This window comes from Lithobates pipiens, unplaced genomic scaffold, assembly GCF_037356315.1.
Source record: "Lithobates pipiens isolate NorthernLeopardFrog02 unplaced genomic scaffold, aLitPip1_a1.2 Scaffold_19, whole genome shotgun sequence".
Lineage (NCBI taxonomy): Eukaryota > Metazoa > Chordata > Amphibia > Anura > Ranidae > Lithobates > Lithobates pipiens.
In genome coordinates this window covers 141,654,479-141,672,630 of record NW_027507764.1, presented here as the reverse complement: position 1 = coordinate 141,672,630, position 18,152 = coordinate 141,654,479, and the positions used below count along the sequence as shown (strand labels likewise).

At 41.4% G+C, this 18,152-nt stretch overlaps 1 protein-coding gene across 1 annotated transcript in view; it reads left to right on the top strand.

Moving 5' to 3' along the window:
* Positions 1-18,152, top strand: part of HIBADH (3-hydroxyisobutyrate dehydrogenase) — a 213,622-nt gene that overhangs the window by 1,205 nt on the left and 194,265 nt on the right. The window contains exon 2 of the mRNA XM_077491347.1: positions 15,583-15,740. Coding sequence (XP_077347473.1) covers positions 15,583-15,740 — 158 coding nt within the window. The remainder of the gene's footprint in view (positions 1-15,582; positions 15,741-18,152) is intronic.

Genomic DNA, 18,152 nt, shown 5'->3' with positions numbered 1-18,152 from the left:
TTTTTTTCTTTTACTTTCATTATCATGGTAAAAAAGACAAATAGTGAGGGTGAATAGGGGCATAGACAGCAATAAAAACTGACAGGTGTTGGAATCCCTCTTTAATGTATCCATAATTTAAAAAAAGGGGAGGGAGAGAGAGAGAGATTTTTTTTCAATCTCTATCCTACAGTTTTATATTTTAACTGTTGCAGGGCAGCTCCACTGCAATGGGGGAATTTTCCTTTCCCCAGGGATAGGCTTTAAAGTTTGAAGTTCACCTTTTCTAGAAAATAGCATATGCTGTCCAGAGGCCCCAGTCAGTAGTAATTAAACATCCATGCAGCTTCTAAACGTGTGTGTGTGTGTGTGTGTGTGTGTTATTTTATATTATATAGCAAGGATCTTTTCCATCATATATTTGCTCTCATTTCCCCATGAAGGACCTAGCCCTCAGTCCACTTTGAAGAGGACCCCCCCAGTACCCCACAGGAAATTTGCAGTATTATATAATGCATTGCATATGAAAAATTACATTTATTGGGCGTTATTTACGAAAGGCAAATCCACTTTGCACTGCAAGTGAACTTGAAAGTGCAGTTGCTCTAAATCTAAGGGGAGTATCTGAAATGAGTCGAAGCTCTGCTAATTTTATCATCCAATCATGTGCAAGCTAAAATGCTGTTTTTTTATTTTTCTTGCATGTCCCCAGGATAGCCCCCTACCCCCCCACCATAAAGGTTTAACCCCCTGATTGCCCCTAGAGTTAACCCTTTCACCCCCTTTTGCCAGTGTCACTAATTAATCGTTTTTCTGATCGCTGCATTGGTGTCACTGGTGCCGCTAGGTAGCTAGTTATTTTTTATGTTCGCCACCAGGTTTTTATAGCGTTGGGTACCCCCATACACTACCTAATAAAGATTTTAACCCCCTGATTGCCCCTAGAGTTAACCCTTTTCACCAGTGATCACCGTATAAGTGTTACGGGTGACTCTAGTTAGTTAGTTTGCTTTTTATAGCATCAGGGCACCCACCATTTATTACCCAATAAAGGTTTAACCCCCTGATCACCCGGCGGGTGATATCAATTAGGTTTTAGGGTCAGGGTCAGGGTCTGCATCGCCCCAGGCAGTGCTAGGTTAGTGCCAGTACTGCGAACACCCACACACAAAGCATACACCTCCCGTAGTGATATAGTATCTGAACAGATCAATATTTGATCTGATCAGATATATACTAGCGTCCCCAGCAATTTAGGGTTCCAAAAAAATGCATTGTTAGCGGGATCAGCCCAGATACCTGCTATCACCTGCGTTTTGCCCCTCCGCCCAGCCCACCCAAGTGCAGTATCGATCGATCACTGTCACTTACAAAACACTAAACACATAACTGCAGCGATCGCAGAGTCAGACCTGATCCCTGCGATCACTAACAGCTTTTTTTTTTTTTTTGGTAGCGTTTTATATTTAAATCCTGAAGGCGGTGCTTGGTTTTCGGGGTCCTGTACGCGGCTAGACTCCCAAAAAGTCCCACATATGTGGTATCCCTGTACTCAGGAGAAGCAGCAGAATATGTTTTGGGGTGCAATTCCACATATAACTATGGCATGTGTGAGCAATATATCATTTAGTGACAACTTTTTGTAAACTTTTTTTTTTTTTTTTTTTTTTTGTGTGTGTGTCATTATTCAATCACTTGGGACAAAAAAGAATATTCAATGGGCTCAACATGCCCCTCAGCAATTTCCTTGGGGTGCCTAGTTTACAAAATGGGGTCATTTGGGGGGGGGGGGGGGGGGTTGTACTACCCTGCCAATTTAGCACCTCAAGAAATGAGATAGGCAGTCATAAATTAAAAGCTGCGTAAATTCCAGAAAATGTACTCTAGTTTGTAGACGCTATAACTTTTGCGCAAACCAATAAATATACGCTTATTGAATTTTTTTTTTTTTTTTTTACTGAAGACGTGGCTGAATATATTTTGGCCTAAACGTATGACTAAAATGTAGTTTATTCATTTTTCTTTTATCACAAATTAGAAAAAAAAAATATATAAATATATATTTTATACATTTTTATATCGTAAAAAATAGAAATCACAGAGGCAATCAAATACCATCCATAGAAATCTCTATTTGTGGGAAGAAAAGGACACAAATTTTGTTTGGGTACAACATTGCGTGACCGCGCAATTTACCAGTTAAAGCAGTGCAGTACGAAATTGTAAAAAGTCCTCTGGTCCTTAGGCTGACAATTGGTCCGGGGCTGAAGTGGTTAAATGTATCAAAGGTCAAAATTTTATTTCTATAAGTGGAGTATGTTTAAAACTACTGTTTTTATTTCTGTCTGTCACCTTGGCAGGGAGATCCTTTTCCCTTTCAATGTTGGTGACCATATAGGATGTGAGGGTACATCTTCCCAAGAGGGAAATAAACAGCCAGAAAGGTCCTCGCCTTGTTCTATAATCTTTGTCTGAGTTACCACTTTCCTGTTTTTTTCTTTTTATCTAAAATGCAACCCCTAGAAGGATCCATCTTGGTAAAGGTGGTCATACATGGTCAGAAAAAAGTATGCTATGCAATGGTTTTAGGACATTGATATTCAGGATTTAAAGAGCTGTTCGTGGAAGCAATCCTTATTAGAATGTCACATGTGACATTCTTGGAGAGGGGGGACTGTCGTGCAACACTTGGGATAAGGGGACAGAGAGGGAGGCGAATGAGAAGGGGGAGATAGAGGGGCATACCTCCCCCTCCCCCCCCCCCCCTTTTTTTTTTTTTTACGTTTTTGTTTGCCCCAGGGCCGAGGAAGGGGAGGGAGAGGGTTATTGAATTGGATTGGATTGTGTAGGAAGAAGTGGTGAAAGAAGACCTCTTAATAAATTGTATTAATGCTTTTATAAATTTGATATGTATAAAGATGAAAAATAAAGAATATATAAAAAAAAAAAGCAATCCTTTATTAGATATACATTTTGTAGCAAACTGGGAACATTGTGACTGATAGCCAGCTGTTCCCATTTTTATGGACTAAAGGGAACAAAGCATTCACTGTCCAAGCAGTTTCTTAAGCTCCATACACACTTTTTTTTTTTTTCCCCCTTCAGATCTACCAGAATCATATTATATGAGGTCAAACCTTAGGAGTTTCAATTTGTATGCAATCAGGCAGGCCCTTGCACTACATGGTTTTGGTAAACCTGAAAACAAAAATCAGCAGAAAATCTGATAGTGTGTATGGGGCTTTAGATCGCAAATCAACTCTGAGTCCTTCAGGGATGTCAAGTTACCCCCCCCCCCCCCCCATCATTCTAAAGCCTCATACACACGATAGGACTTTGTACAAACTTTCCCTTGGATTTTTGTACAAAGGGCGTTGGCCCTGAACTTGTATTGCATACACATAGCAGGACTTTTTCAGCCAACTTTAACCAAATCATGTGTTTTTTCTGCTCTTTACCGCCACCTTTGGTTAACTTCTGTATTGTCTGATCTTTTGGATTGGTTCTGAGCATGCCTGTTTGTACTTTGTACAAAAGTCCTGTGGTTTTCTGTACACACGATCAGACTTTGCTCCATCTGACTTTTGTTGCCAGAAAGTTTGTCCGTTCGCACAGCCAACAAAAGTCTGATGAAAACCAAAAAAGTTTGTCCGATGGAGCGTACACACGGTCAGCTGTTACTCCAAAACAGCTAATTTGCATGTTTGTTGTCAAAAAGTCTGATCGTGTGTATGGGCCTTTAACGGACAAACTTTCTGGCAACAAAAGTCCGATGGAGCAAAGTCTGATTGTGTGTACAGAAAACCATAGGACTTTTGTACAAAGCACAAACATGCATGCTCAGAACCAATCCTAAAGATCAGACAACAATACAGAAGTTGACCAAAGGTGGCAGTAAAGAGCAGAAAAACCACATGATTTGGTGAAAGTTGGCTGAAAAAGTCCTGCTGTGTGTATGCAATATAAGTTCAGGGCCAACGCCCCTTGTACAAAAATCCAAGGGAAAGTTTGTACAAAGTCCTATTGTGTGTGTGTCTGTATGAGGCTTTAGAGAGATGTCTACTGGTCTACAGCCATTTTGCTTGAAACTGTTCCAGATAAAAAAAAAAAAAAAAAAAAAACCAAGTCGCTCAACTATTTCTAAGGTTGTCATCTGTTATCCTGGACCCCTTTCACACTGAAGTGCTTTTCAGGCACTTTCACGCTAAAAAAAAGAGCTTGAAAAGCTCCTGAAATTTTGCTTCCCATTAATGTCAATGGATCCTTTCACACTGGGGCGGTGTGCTGGTGGGGCGGTGAAAAAAGTCCTGCAAGCAGCACGTTTGGAGCAAAAATGCCCCGTCCATTGAAATAAATATGAAGCACTTCAAAAGCTCAGAAAAATTGTTCTTTTGAGTCATGTGACTGTAAAAAAAAAAAAAGCGCCCAGTTAGCGCTCCAAAAGCACCAAATGTTTTATGGACAGTTTTCAAGTGCCTCATTGTCGAAGGGGTCTTACTTCTCTATTCAATGAGGCACATTAGAAGACCCTGTCACTTGATAAGCCAATACGTTTTTTCGGGTCAGTATCTTTAAAGTGTAATTCCCCTTTCGTGGGGATATAAACATTAATATAAGATATGCAATTTATACACAAATTATTGTAAATGAGTGTTATTAGACATTACTTTTGCTTTTCAGTCTGTAGCGCTGTAACTTTATGTAAAATATAATGCCTTATGGCTACCTGGAGGCATTTTGTACACAGACTGTGGTCATTTCCTTCTTGTCTAATTTGCCTCCCTGATTTTCCAAAAAGTCTGCACTAAGATGTCTGATTTTATTTTTTGGGCATCCCCTGCAACAAAAAACATAATTTTTGGTGAGATACTCTGAAAGGGAAATTGGGTCTAAAGGGATGCAGACCTTGCCACTTTCCTCATTCAAACCCTGTAATTGCAGCAGCTGATTTGATAATAAAATTACTCCAATGCACATTCATTTTGCACCTGGACACTGACAAGTAGATGTTTCTTCACAATAACAAAAGGTGGGAATCTGCAACAAAGTTTGTTAAAATCCTTGTTCTGTACATCAGCCAGAGGGGATTATTGTGGGGTGTTTTTTTTTTTTTTTTTTTAACAAGTTGTTAAATATGCACAGCCCTTTTTGTTTTCACTTTGGTAGGAGCCCTAATATTTGTAATTACTTATGTAAGTAATTTGTTAGTAAATTTAAGCTGTTTAAAGTCTTGCTTAATCCCTGTCATGAATTGATGCTTTCTATTACTTTTATTAGCCTGTCCATTTGGCCTATCATGGTTTGGTTTTGTTTCTGACTTTGGTGCTATGCCCCACCCACCTATCAACCCCCCTATCCATTGAAAGAGCCCCTGCACACCACCAAGAGTCCTCTTTGTACAGGGGGGCTTTGTGGGGGGCTCATCTCCAAGGACAGCGCCTAGTCCCAAAGCAGGAAAGTTATTACCTAAAGTGTGCTATTTTTAGCGGTGCTTTAACGTCAATTTTGCGGTGCTTTTCGGCCACTAGCGGGGCACTTTTACCCCCGCTAGCGGCCAAGAAAGGGTTAAAACCACCGCAAAGTGCTGCTGCAGCAGCGCTATGCTGGCGATATAGCATTGATTTTAATGGGCAAGAGCGGTGAAGGAGCAGTATATACACCGCTCCTTCACCACTCCAAAGTTGCTGCTAGCAGGACTTTTTTTTTAGCGTCCTGCCAGCACACCGCTCCAGTATGAAAGCCCCCAGGGCTTTCACCTTGGAGAGACAGCGGCTCTTTCAGGGTGCTTTGCAGGTGTGTTTTTTAGCGTTAATGTGCCCATCCCGGCACCCTCTATATGGACTTCTTTAGTAATGCATGGGAGTTGATTTAATAAAACTGGATAGTGCAAAATCTGGTGCAGCTCTGCATAGAAACCAATCTGCCCCCCCCCCCCCCCCCCCCGTGATTTCAGGATAACAAGGGCATAGGTTGTTTAACTGGCACCTAAGGCTTGTGTTGTCTGCTGTAACATGAGACATTTAAAGTGTCTGACATGTTCTGTTTAAATGCTGTTTGATTTCTCTAGTAATGATGGGATCATATAACTTGATGAAGTCTTTACCTGATAGATTCTTTCCATTTTATCTAGTATAGTACATGATCGCTGCTCCCTGTTTGGCTTTCTAGAAAGTATTTCAAGGGCATTGAAAAGGTGAGTATGACCAGATTAGTGTGCTTGTAACAGCACCATTGAATACTGCACGCGATTCTAGAGTTATATTTTCCAAGGCAAGTGTTTGGAGATCTACTGCGTTTGTCTTGGTCTGAGCTGTACAGCTTTCAGATGTCTACCCCCCATCTTGTTGGTCTGAGCTGTGCAGCTTTCAGATGTCTACCACCTTCTTCTTGGCCTGAGCTGTACAACTTTCAGATGTCTACCCCCTTCTTCTTGGTCTTAGCTGTACAACTTTCAGATGTCTACCCCCTTCTTCTTGGTCTTAGCTGTGCAGCTTTCAGATTTCTACCCCCTTCTTCTTGGTCTGAGCTGTGCAGCTTTCAGATGTCTACCACCTTCTTCTTGGCCTGAGCTGTACAACTTTCAGATGTCTACCCCCTTCTTCTTGGTCTTAGCTGTACAACTTTCAGATGTCTACCCCCTTCTTCTTGGTCTTAGCTGTGCAGCTTTCAGATGTCTACCCCCTTCTTCTTGGTCTTAGCTGTGCAGCTTTCAGATTTCTACCCCCTTCTTCTTGGTCTTAGCTGTGCAGCTTTCAGATTTCTACCCCCTTCTTCTTGGTCTTAGCTGTGCAGCTTTCAGATTTCTACTCCCTTCTTCTTGGTCTTAGCTGTGCAGCTTTCAGATTTCTACTCCCTTCTTCTTGGTCTTAGCTGTGCAGCTTTCAGATTTCTACCCCCTTCTTCTTGGTCTTAGCTGTGCAGCTTTCAGATTTCTACCCCCTTCTTCTTGGTCTTAGCTGTGCAGCTTTCAGATTTCTACCCCCCTTTTTCTTGGTCTGAGCTGTACAACTTTCAGATGTCTACCCCCCTTCTTGGTCTGAGCTGTACAACTTTCAGATGTCTACTAGAGGTCGACTGATATGGGTTTTTCTCTGGCCGATGCCGATTTAGAAATCATGGCGGCCGATAGCCGATATATGATGCCGATTTTTTTTTTGGGCCGATATGTTAGGCCGATTTTATTTTATTTATTTATTTTTAATCCCCCTTGATCTAATACACCTTTCCCACTGGGGCGTTTTTTAAGGCGCTTTTGGGCTAAAAATAGCGCCTGTAAAGTGCCTGCAAAATGGCTCCCCTGCAGTCTGTGTGAAAGACAGAGTGCTTTCACACTGAGGCAATGCGCTGGCAGGATCTTAAAAAAAAAAGTCCTGCAAGCAGCACGTTTGGAGTGGTGTATACCGCTCCTCCACCACTCCTGCCCATTGATATGAATGGGCACCACTGCCGAAGCGCATGCAATGCGATTTGGCAGCGGTGCTTCATGGGCGCATTTAACCTCTTCCTTGGCCGCTAGCTGGGTTATATGTGCCCCACTAGCAGCCAAATAGCACCGCTAAAATGATGGTAAAGAGCCGCTAAAACTTGCGTTTTACCATCAACGTCTGCCCGCTCCAGTGTGAAAGCAGTCTTCATAAGTGATGCAGAAAATTTCTTACACTTAAAGCGGAGGTCCACCCTAAAATGGACCTTCCGCTCATCGGATTCCTCCCCCCCTCCGGCGCCACAATTGGCACCTTTCAGGGGGGAGGGGGGTGCAGTTACCTGGATAATCCAGGTAACTGCACCCACTTCCGGGCTAGCTCTCTGCGGAAAGGGGCGTACATTACGCCCCTCTCCGCAAGTGTCCGCCCCCTTCCGCAAGTGCCCCGCTGCCTGCTGGGAAACACACAGATCCCAGAGGCAGCGGGGACCGTCCTCATTGCGCAGCGCGGCTCGCGCATGCGCAGTAGGGAACCGGGAAATTAAGCCGAAAGGCTTCATTTCCTGATTCCCATACCCAAGATGGCGGCGGCAGCATTCGAGTGTCGATCTAGAGATCGGCTTCGGGTGCCGACATCGTGGGCGCGCTGGACAGGTAAGTGTCACTATTTTAAAAGTCAGCAGCTGCAGTATTTGTAGCTGCTGGCTTTTAAAAAAAAAAAAAAAAAAAAAAAAAAAACGTGGAGTCCCGGCGGACTCCCGCTTTAAACATTTATTAAACAAAACAAACCTCCAATCAGTTTACTTGTATGTATGATCTAGATTAAAAAAAACAAAAAAACTATATATTAAATAAAAACGGGTAGTCAAAACTTTTGGACAAAAAAAATAAATAAAAATGGGCTAACTTTACTGTTTTTATTTTATTTTTATTTTTTAAATGGTGTATTTTTTTTCCAAAAAAAATGCATTTGAAAGACCTCTGTGCAAATGCCGTGTGACATAAAATATTGCAACAACCGCTATTTTATTCCCTAGGATCTCTGCTAAAAAAATATATATAATTTTTGGGGGGTCTAAGTGATTTTCTGGCAGAAAATACAGGATTTTTACTTGTAAGCAACAAGTGTCAGAAAAGATTTAGTCTTTAAATGGTTAAACTGAGAACTTCTACACACAGAGATGACTTCATTCATTCAGAAGTGTAAACATTGTATCATTTAGTTCTTTTCTTGGCAGTCTGCCCAGAGAGGAGGAAAGTGTTGCTATGACGACTCAGGCAACTTACACTGACTTCTACAGAAGTCATTTCAAAGTCCCACTGTAGAATCGGCTTTTTATCAACACAATCGGCCGATGCCGATTATTTAAAAAACGGCAAATATCGGCCGATATATCGGCCGGCCGATATATCGGTCGACCTCTAATGTCTACCCCCTTCTTGGTCTGAGCTGTGCAGCTTTCAGATTTCTACCCCCCTTCTTGGTCTGAGCTGTACAACTTTCAGATGTCTACCCCCTTCTTCTTGGTCTGAGCTGTGCAGCTTTCAGATGTCTACCCCCTTCTTCTTCTTGGTCTGAGCTGTGCAGCTTTCAGATGTCTACCCCCTTCTTCTTCTTGGTCTGAGCTGTACAACTTTCAGATGTCTACCCCCTTCTTCTTCTTGGTCTGAGCTGTACAACTTTCAGATGTCTACCCCCTTCTTCTTCTTGGTCTGAGCTGTGCAGCTTTCAGATGTCTACCCCCTTCTTCTTCTTGGTCTGAGCTGTGCAGCTTTCAGATGTCTACCCCCTTCTTCTTCTTGGTCTGAGCTGTGCAGCTTTCAGATGTCTACCCCCTTCTTCTTCTTGGTCTGAGCTGTGCAGCTTTCAGATGTCTACCCCCTTCTTCTTCTTGGTCTGAGCTGTACAACTTTCAGATGTTGTCTACCCCCTTCTTCTTGGTCTGAGCTGTACAACTTTCAGATGTTGTCTACCCCCTTCTTCTTGGTCTGAGCTGTGCAGCTTTCAGAGGTTTAACCTTTTTTAATTAGTTCAAGAAGGTGGCAGACCTCTGAAAGCATGTCCCGAAAATGGACTTGAAGTGCAAATTCAAATGGTATAAAAATGGCAGCCAAGCAATCTGGACAGCTGTAATATATATTTGTAGTCAAATTGATCTCTTATTATGTGGAATTCTTTTACCTTTTTCTTAAGCCTTTTAATGCTTTTAGTTACATTCAGACACTTGGCAGAACATTTGTTCTCTAAACTTTTTTTTTTGTCTGTTAAATTTAATGTAGCACAGTATAAGCCAGATTAACAACATCAACAAATCAGAGGGGAAACGGACCACTAAACAAATTAAAAGGTTTCATTTGGCTAATTTGCCGGTTAACCTTTCTTACAGGACTATGAATTCAGACTTAACACTTGTACTCAAGAATGTGTTTTTGGCTGTCATGAGGTTTGTTTTCCTCCATCACCCTTTCAGAGTATAGTGAATGGAACTTGGTGCTTACTGAGTGAGGTAACCTAAAATTATCATTGTATTAAACCTCTCATATTTCACAGGACCGCCTTGATAGGAGGTTAAAAGAAATGATGGAGAGTTGTCCATGGAGTATGAGTTTTTGTGTTTCCGATCATTGACGTAAACCCCTGGAAAAAAAAAAAAAATATGTAGGCTGCAATTGTTGGGCTTTCATTCCAAAATTGCTAGTGTTGGTTATTCTGATCCAGTGTCCAAAATGCTTTCTGGATCACTTACCTTAAAAAACATGCAAGTCAGGTGTGCTAACCGCACTTGAACACATGCCTGCTCTGGGGCAGCAACTAGCATTTCCGATGACAGTGTCCTTTTTAAAGTGCTACTGAACCCATTTAGGAAAATTGGTTATCTTTAGGCCACACTTAAAGTGGTTCTAAAAGTTGTATTTTTATTTTTTTACCTTCATGCATTCTATGCATGAAGGTAAAATCCCTCTGTATGCAGCTCCCCCCCCCCTCCCCCAGACCCTCCCTAATACTTGCCTGTGTCCGGTCTCAATCCAGCGATTTGTGCACGAGAACAGCTGCTTTCCTAGCACTCTTCTGCCTCATGGGCTGAGACACAGCATTGTCAATTACAGCCAGTGAGGAGGTAGTGGGGATGGGGCTGAGCCCCGTTCTGTGGGCTTGGGAGCTAGCATGCAAAAGTGCCCCTATAGCAAGCGGCTTACTATGGCGGCTCTCAGTAGGGGGGAGGAGCTCAGAGCACCAGCGGGGGACCCGACAATAGGAGGATCGTGGCTGCTCTGTGCAAAACCATTGCACAGAGCAGGTAAGTATGACATGTTTATGTAAAAAAAAAAAAAAATTATACCTCCTAGTATCACTTTAAATGCTGTAAGAATTGCTGCATATCTTTCTTTTGAGGGTAATTTATCCACCAGAAGATCAAATTCAAGATTTAATAAGGGACGCTTTTTTCTTTAGTGTGGCTACACTGCTATTGAGGGTCTCCCTAAAGCCTCAGCATAGCCACGTGATAGATCACGTAGTGCTGAAAAGACATTCTGCATGGTGGACTTTTTTCAGCACACTATCACAAGAAGATGAACTGGCCTTATGGGTTATAAGGCATTTTGCCTCTTCTTGAGGTTGGGCTGTGCTGGGTAGGATTGCCCAGCCACCTGCCACTGCACCTGGTGTGATGGGACCTAAGAATGTATCTAAAGGGAAGTGAACTTTTATTAACCACTTCCGGACTGCCCACCGTCATTATATGTCGGTAGTTTGAAGAGGAATATTGTTTTTATGGCAGCAGCTAGCCATAACCCCAGTATCCTTTTCAGCAGGAGGTTCGCTTCAAGAGAACAGTGGTCCCTGTGGGGGATTTGCCACAAGATCACTTTTATCGGCGACGGGAGAGGGGGCCCCCCTCCCGCCGTGTTCCTGTGCCCTTTCCCGCTTACCAGAGGCAATTGGATCTTCTTATTTGTGTGACATGGAGACGAGTGAGGGGAAGATGGTGTCCACCCATCTCTAAATCAATGCAGGGCAGAAGCGACGTCAAAAAGTCGTTTCCTTCCATAGCTCTTAAAGGGCCTTTTTATTTATTTATTTATTTATTTATTTATTTTATTTTTTTTCTATTGCATTTTAGTGTAAATGTGAGATCTGGGGTCTTTTTGACCCTAGATCTCATATTTAAGAGGTCCTGTTCTTTTCTATTACAAGGGATGTTTACATATATTTATTATGTTTTTAAACGCGCCTCGTCCAGACGAGCTTGCGTGCAGAATCGAACGAATACGTGAGTAGTGCCCACATATGGAAGCGGTGTTCAAACCACACATGGGGTTTGGGGTATCACCGTGATCGGTAGAGCAATAATTATAGCCCTAGACCTCCTCTGTAACTCAAAACATGCAACCTGTAGAATTTTTTTTTTTATTTTTTTTTTATTTTTTTTATTTTTTTTTAAACATCGCCTATGGAGATTTGTAAGGGTAAAAGTTTGTCACCATTCCACGGGCGGGAGCAATTTTGAAGCATGACATGTTGGATATCAATTTACTCAGCGTAACATTATATTTGACAATATAAAAAAAAAAAAATTGGACTAACTTTTACTGTTATTTTATTTTTTTTTATTCTAAAAAGTGTATTTAAAAAAAAAAAAAGTGTGCTTGTAAGACTGCTACACAAATACGGTGTGACAAAGTATTGCAACCACCTCCATTTTATTCTCTTGGGTGTTAGGAAAAAAGTAATTTTTAGGGGTTCTAAATTTTCTAGCAAAAAAAAAAGTTTTTAACAACCAATATCAGAGGCTCTGTTCTTAAAGTGGTTGTATACTCCTTTTTTTTTTCCCCACTTTTACCTACAGGAAAGCCTATAATAAGGCTTACCTGTAGGTAAAAAAAATATCTCCTAAACCTGTACGGTTTAGGAGATATTCCCCTCAGTATGCGCCACTGACTGCAGCGGCACATGCGCACAAGGGGGATTCTTAGCTGAAAATCCGGCAGTGGCCGACCGGCCGGGATGAAATCTCCTGCGCATGCGCGGGAGTGACGATATCGCGGCTCCGGCCACTCACAGCGCCGGAGCCGCGATATCCGGAAGAAACGCTGAGTAAGCATGTCAGCTCCCTCGTCGTGGATCGGGCCAGATGTCGGGGTCTCGTTCTAAGGTAAGTATTTCATAATAAGCTAGTATGCGGTGCATACTAGCTCATTATGCCTTTTGCTTTGCAGGTGGTAAAAAAAAAAAAAAAAAAAAAAAGAGGGTTTACTACCGCTTTAAGTGGTTAAGGTGATTTTTTACTTCTACTTTAAACTTCTCAGCTTCCCAAGTCCCCTGCTTACTATGCAACTAATCAATAATGTAACCTCTGTCAAGTGATTAGGGAGATGACCCAAGCAGAGAGAGGCATGCAAGAAATTTAGAAACAATAGAGTGCATATGACAGCTGTTCATGGTAAAAATACAAACTGTTATTTAGCACTTCCATCATGAGTTTGCAGGTAAGAAATACCGTAATTGATTTTGAAGGAATTTATCTGGAAAGAAATTTGCGAGCTGTCATCTATGACCTCTTTTAAAATACTGGGCAGCTAGCATTTTCAGATGGAGGTCGGTATTGGCAGGCTACCTATTTATCCAATGACTGATTATCTTTAATGCAGTACCATATTTTTCCTAGCTAAAAAAAAAAAAAAGGCAATTACATAAGCTTTCAGATGCTGCATGTTCTTATTTTCTAAAATGCAGTCGTGACTCCACTAAACATGCATTCAGCCAGCTTGCTGTGCAGTAGCATTAACATGTTAATTTGGAATGACCTAATTTTTCGAAATATATGGCTTTTTAAATGTGGTCTAATCTTCATCTAGAGACTAGACTATAATAGTGGTTTGCTGCTGTTGTACACTTGAACAAATAAAAGGTAAAAGGAATTACAGTGCTCACAAACTAAATGTAACATGTGACAACGTCCATATAAATTGTGCAATCTTGCTTCATACACCCCTCCTGTGTCCCCACTCACCAAAACGTATGGGCCCCTAGATTTTCAGTCACGCAGTCAATCAAGCTTGAGCGTTGGCCATCAATGGCATATCCTAGAACAGGGATATGCAATTCGCATACCTCCCAGCTGTTGCAGAACTCCAAGTCCAATGAGGCATAGCAAGACTCTAAACCCTTGTACACACGGTCGGACATTCCGATGGACATTGTCCGATAGGACCATGTTGTCGGATAATCCGACAGTGTGTGGGCTCCATCGGACGACGGACCAAGTTTTCCAGCTGGGCTATAAAATTTTCCGACAACATGATCCGATCAGACTTTGTGCGATCATGTGTAGAGAATTCTGATCGGACAAAGTTCCACACATGCTCAGATCAAATTCCTAGACCAAAGCTATTGGCTAGTAGCCTGAACGTAGTCCCGTCCTTACGAAATAACGTCATCACGTTAAGTACGATCGGATTTTCTGACAGCTTTGTCCGACTGTGTGTATGCAACAGTTTCGGACAAAATCCGACGGATTTGGTTGTCGGAATGTCCGACCTTGTGTACAAGGGCCAACAGCCACAAGCATGACACCCAGAGGCAGAGGCATGATGGGACTTGTAGTTTTGCAGCAGCTGGAGGTCCGCTAATTGCATATCCTTGTCCTAGAAGGATCTTCCACAATGCTTCCCCGCTCGTGATAAGAAAGTGAATATGGCACCAAAAAGTAAAAGGCTGATAGTGAAGTACTGTATATAAATGCTTTATTGTGCAAAGTCTCTAGTCGCTTGCAGACTGATAGAATTAATCTTGCATGAGGTATTGCAGTGAAAAACGGGAAACGCTGCATCCAGCGTGCGCTGCATTCCACCGAAACCGGACGTGACTTTGTTTGAACTAGAACACCGGAAATCACGTCTGGTGAGGGGTCCATATGGTTTGGTGAGTGGGGACACAGCAGGGGTGTGTGACGCACCTAGAAGTTTGGAGCACAATTGCACTTGATTACCTGGAGCACATGTTCACAATTTATATGGATGTCGTCACATGTTGTTTTTATTTAACAGGCTAAATAGAAGCAAATAAGAGCTGTTTTATTATTTGGATTTACATACACTTTAGAGGCCTGTCCATATGTTTCTGTTAATGTTCTTTATGGAAACGTTTTAGGTTTTTGCATGTTCATCTCTCACCTTTGTACACAAACGCTGTACAAGACACGTAGCCTTGAAGACATTTGCCTTTTACAGTCACACATTCTTTTCTCATCTCCTTAGCTCTGTTTTGATGTGTGACATGTGATTTAATGTGACAGTTTGTATCTGTGTTTTGTGGGATTTGAATTCCTTAACTTTAGGCATGCAAAAGCTTTGCACAGAGCAGGTAAGTATAGGCATGTTTGTTATTGGGGGGAAAAAAAAAGACAGTTTATTACCGCTTTAAGGTAAAATCTCAAACCTTTAGGTAAACTTTGAATATATTCTGAGCAGAAGCAAAGACCTCCATGAATCAGGTCATTGCAGTGTATTAGGGCTCATTCACACCATAAGTGGAAGGCTTTGCTAAACAGGACAGTTTTGCCTTTTTATGTTCTACTAGTTCAATTCACACCAATGCACTGCAGTGGTGTGTGCTCAAAATGGAGATGGTGCATTTTTTTTGCAGAGCAGCCTGCTGCGGTGCACTATACTGCATTGCAACATGCTGCAATACATAAAAATGAATGGCATACTCCCCAATACTTCATGTGAGTGTAGCCCAATGCCTGCCACCGGAAGAAGGCGAGAAAGCTGCAGTAATGTCACTGGACTGGGAAGAAGACTAAAAGTAAAACGTATGTATAGGTTTTTCAAATAATATTCCATGGGGTGGAAACCTGGAGTTCACCTTTTGGCAGGTAATCGAGCACAGTTCTGCTTTAAGGGCTCGTCCCCCGTTCCGCTTGAAGAAGTGGCAGTTTTGATTGGGGGGGGGGGTACCGTGGTGCGATGCTCTTATGTGACCAGGGTGATGGGCTGAACATGACTAAAACAATTAAACCAGCCATATAACAATATACATATTACCTGTCCTCCATTCCACAAACATGCTTTTTCACTAAAGCATGCTTTTCCTGGTCAAGATATCAAACCATTTGTGAGGTATGGTGTTTTCATTTGTGTGCAGTTGATTGATTTATTTTCTTTTTTTCTTTTAGTTTGCAGGTCAATGGCCTCCAAAACGCCTGTTGGGTTTATAGGACTTGGAAACATGGGAAATCCAATGGCAAAAAATCTTGTGAAACATGGATATCCTGTTGTTGCATATGACGTTTTTCCAGAGGCCTGTAAAGAATTTCAAGATACTGGTGCCCAGGTATGCGTCTCGCATGCAATTTATTTTCTTGAACATAAAATACTATTATCCAAATTAGGAAAAGATGTAAAATATACTTTGGGTGGGTTACTGCCTTCTCTTAGTACTGGTTTCAGTCTGGAGTGATGTCGGGGTGGGCTCCTGTCTTCCACCGATATCTGTTAAAAAAACAACAAAGGGACACGTTCTCCAAAAGCAAATACTTTACTGAATATTCAAGTTATCAAGTCATATAAATCAGCAGGCTGCTGATTTATATGACTTGAAGATTCAGTAAAGTATTTGCATTTGGAGAATGTGGGAGATGGAGAGGGAGAGATATAATCTCTCGGTGTATAACACACACCCCAAGTTCAGGAGCGAAGTTTAAGGGAAAAAAAAACTTTACATTTAAATGCCCATCGATGCAGCCTTGTTCATCATTGCAGCCTTGCCCAGCCTCATTGCAGGCTATTTAAAATTTGTGCCAATCTCCGCTGATTGCGAGAGGAGTGGAGCGAGCGCCGCCGACATAAACAAAGCCGAGTGTGCTCGGCTCCTCTCTGTCCCACCCCTATGATGGACCTAACACAGGTCCAATGGCGTGACTGTGAGAGGAGCCGAGCCTAGCCGAGTACACTCTGCTTTGTGTATGTCAGCGAAGCTCACTACACTCACAATCGGCAAGGATCGGCGTATAACACACACCCATGATTTTTCCCCTGATTTTAAGTGTTATAGGCCAAGAGATATATATATATATAGATATATATTACACACCAAACTTAACTGCACAACCACTAACCACAATGGATATATATATGTATATATATATATATATATATATATATATATATATATATATGTAATTTTTAATAGTGTGTTAGTGGGGTTTTATTTTTATTTTTTCTAAATATATTACTATATCTTTTTTTTTTCTTTATTTTTCTTTTTTTTTTTTTTTTTCTGCCTATTCGTTTTCCAGAGGCATGTCCCTAAAAGAGCTCCTGTTATGGTGAAGTGTGAAGTGATTTTCCTTGATTTTCCTTGTGATAGGACCACAGAGCTTTTCAATAAAATCAATGGCATGCAATTTCTTTTGCCCCAAGGTTTAGAATGAATAGTGTTCCAGGAAATGTTTTATTTAAAGCTATGTTGAGATGAGGCAGAATAGAGTGAACAAAAAGACAGTTTTTCAAATTCCAGTGTTAAAAGCGATCATATGGCTTAACAATTCAATAATATTTCATATATTTACTGTATAACGCACATCTGACAACCATATTGTGCTTAACTGACACCTGTCTCTTGTCGTGTATGTGGTGTGTGTGTTTTTTTTTTTTTTTTTTGGAATGTGTTCTTTGCTTATGATGTAACCCATCTCAAAAATAGGTCCTGGACATTTTATTGCAGGTCTCCACCTGCTTATTGGGGCCATCTGCCCCATAAGTCTGGAACACGGTGGATGTATTCCAACAGACCTAATTAGCAAGTAAAGATCTCTTTCACTGGGCGTTGTGGTGGTAGACAGCAATGTTCCTTTTCAGTCCAGGCAGAAAGGAACTCCCTGCTGAGCTTTTGAAGGGTACTAGGCATTCTTGTTACTGTGGACCGTGACTTCTACACAGTTACTTACTTGGCATAAAAGTGTGAAGGTATTGCCATCCTTTCCCCACAATAAAGTGCTTTCCAGGACTCTTTTTACAAGTGCATACTTATTTTATGATGGAGTGCCCATGCTTTAAACAAAAGCGAAGTGCTGTGTGTGTGTGTGTGTGTGTTTTTTGTTTTTTTTTGTTTTTTTGTTAAATCATCATTGTTTATAAACTGTCTACTTGAAACTCATGATGTGTTATAACTATGTCCTTTTTTCCAAAATATAAATGTTTCTGTATTTCTATTAAAAAAGACTCCTATTTTACAATATCCTAAAGGCCCCATGTACACTCCCCCCCCCCCAAGTATTTTTTTGTTTCTGTTCCTAGACGCTAAATATTGCTGTGTCCATGCACACTACATTAGGCCATTAGCGTTTTGTGAGCTTCAGGGTCTAGGAGCAGAAAAAAAATGGTTTTGTAGAGGTGTGTGTTTTTTTTTTTTCTCTTCTTCATGTACTGTAAAAAATGCTAATGCACCTAAAAGCTACTACAACACTACTACCAGCCACCACAAAAACCCTACTGTCAGCATTTTTCATTCGGCATTTTTTGAGTATGTGTGTGTGTGTGTGTGTGTGTGTGTGTGTGTGTGTATATATATATATATATATATATATATATATATATATATATATATATATACACACGTACGTACGTTCGCTTACCTTTTTCGAAGTGACCCTGACACTTGGACGGGGGAGGGCTCCCACAAAATTTTCAGCATCCAACACTTCTAGGTATTTCAGATGTGTCTGCTGCCACCAAATCGCTACAG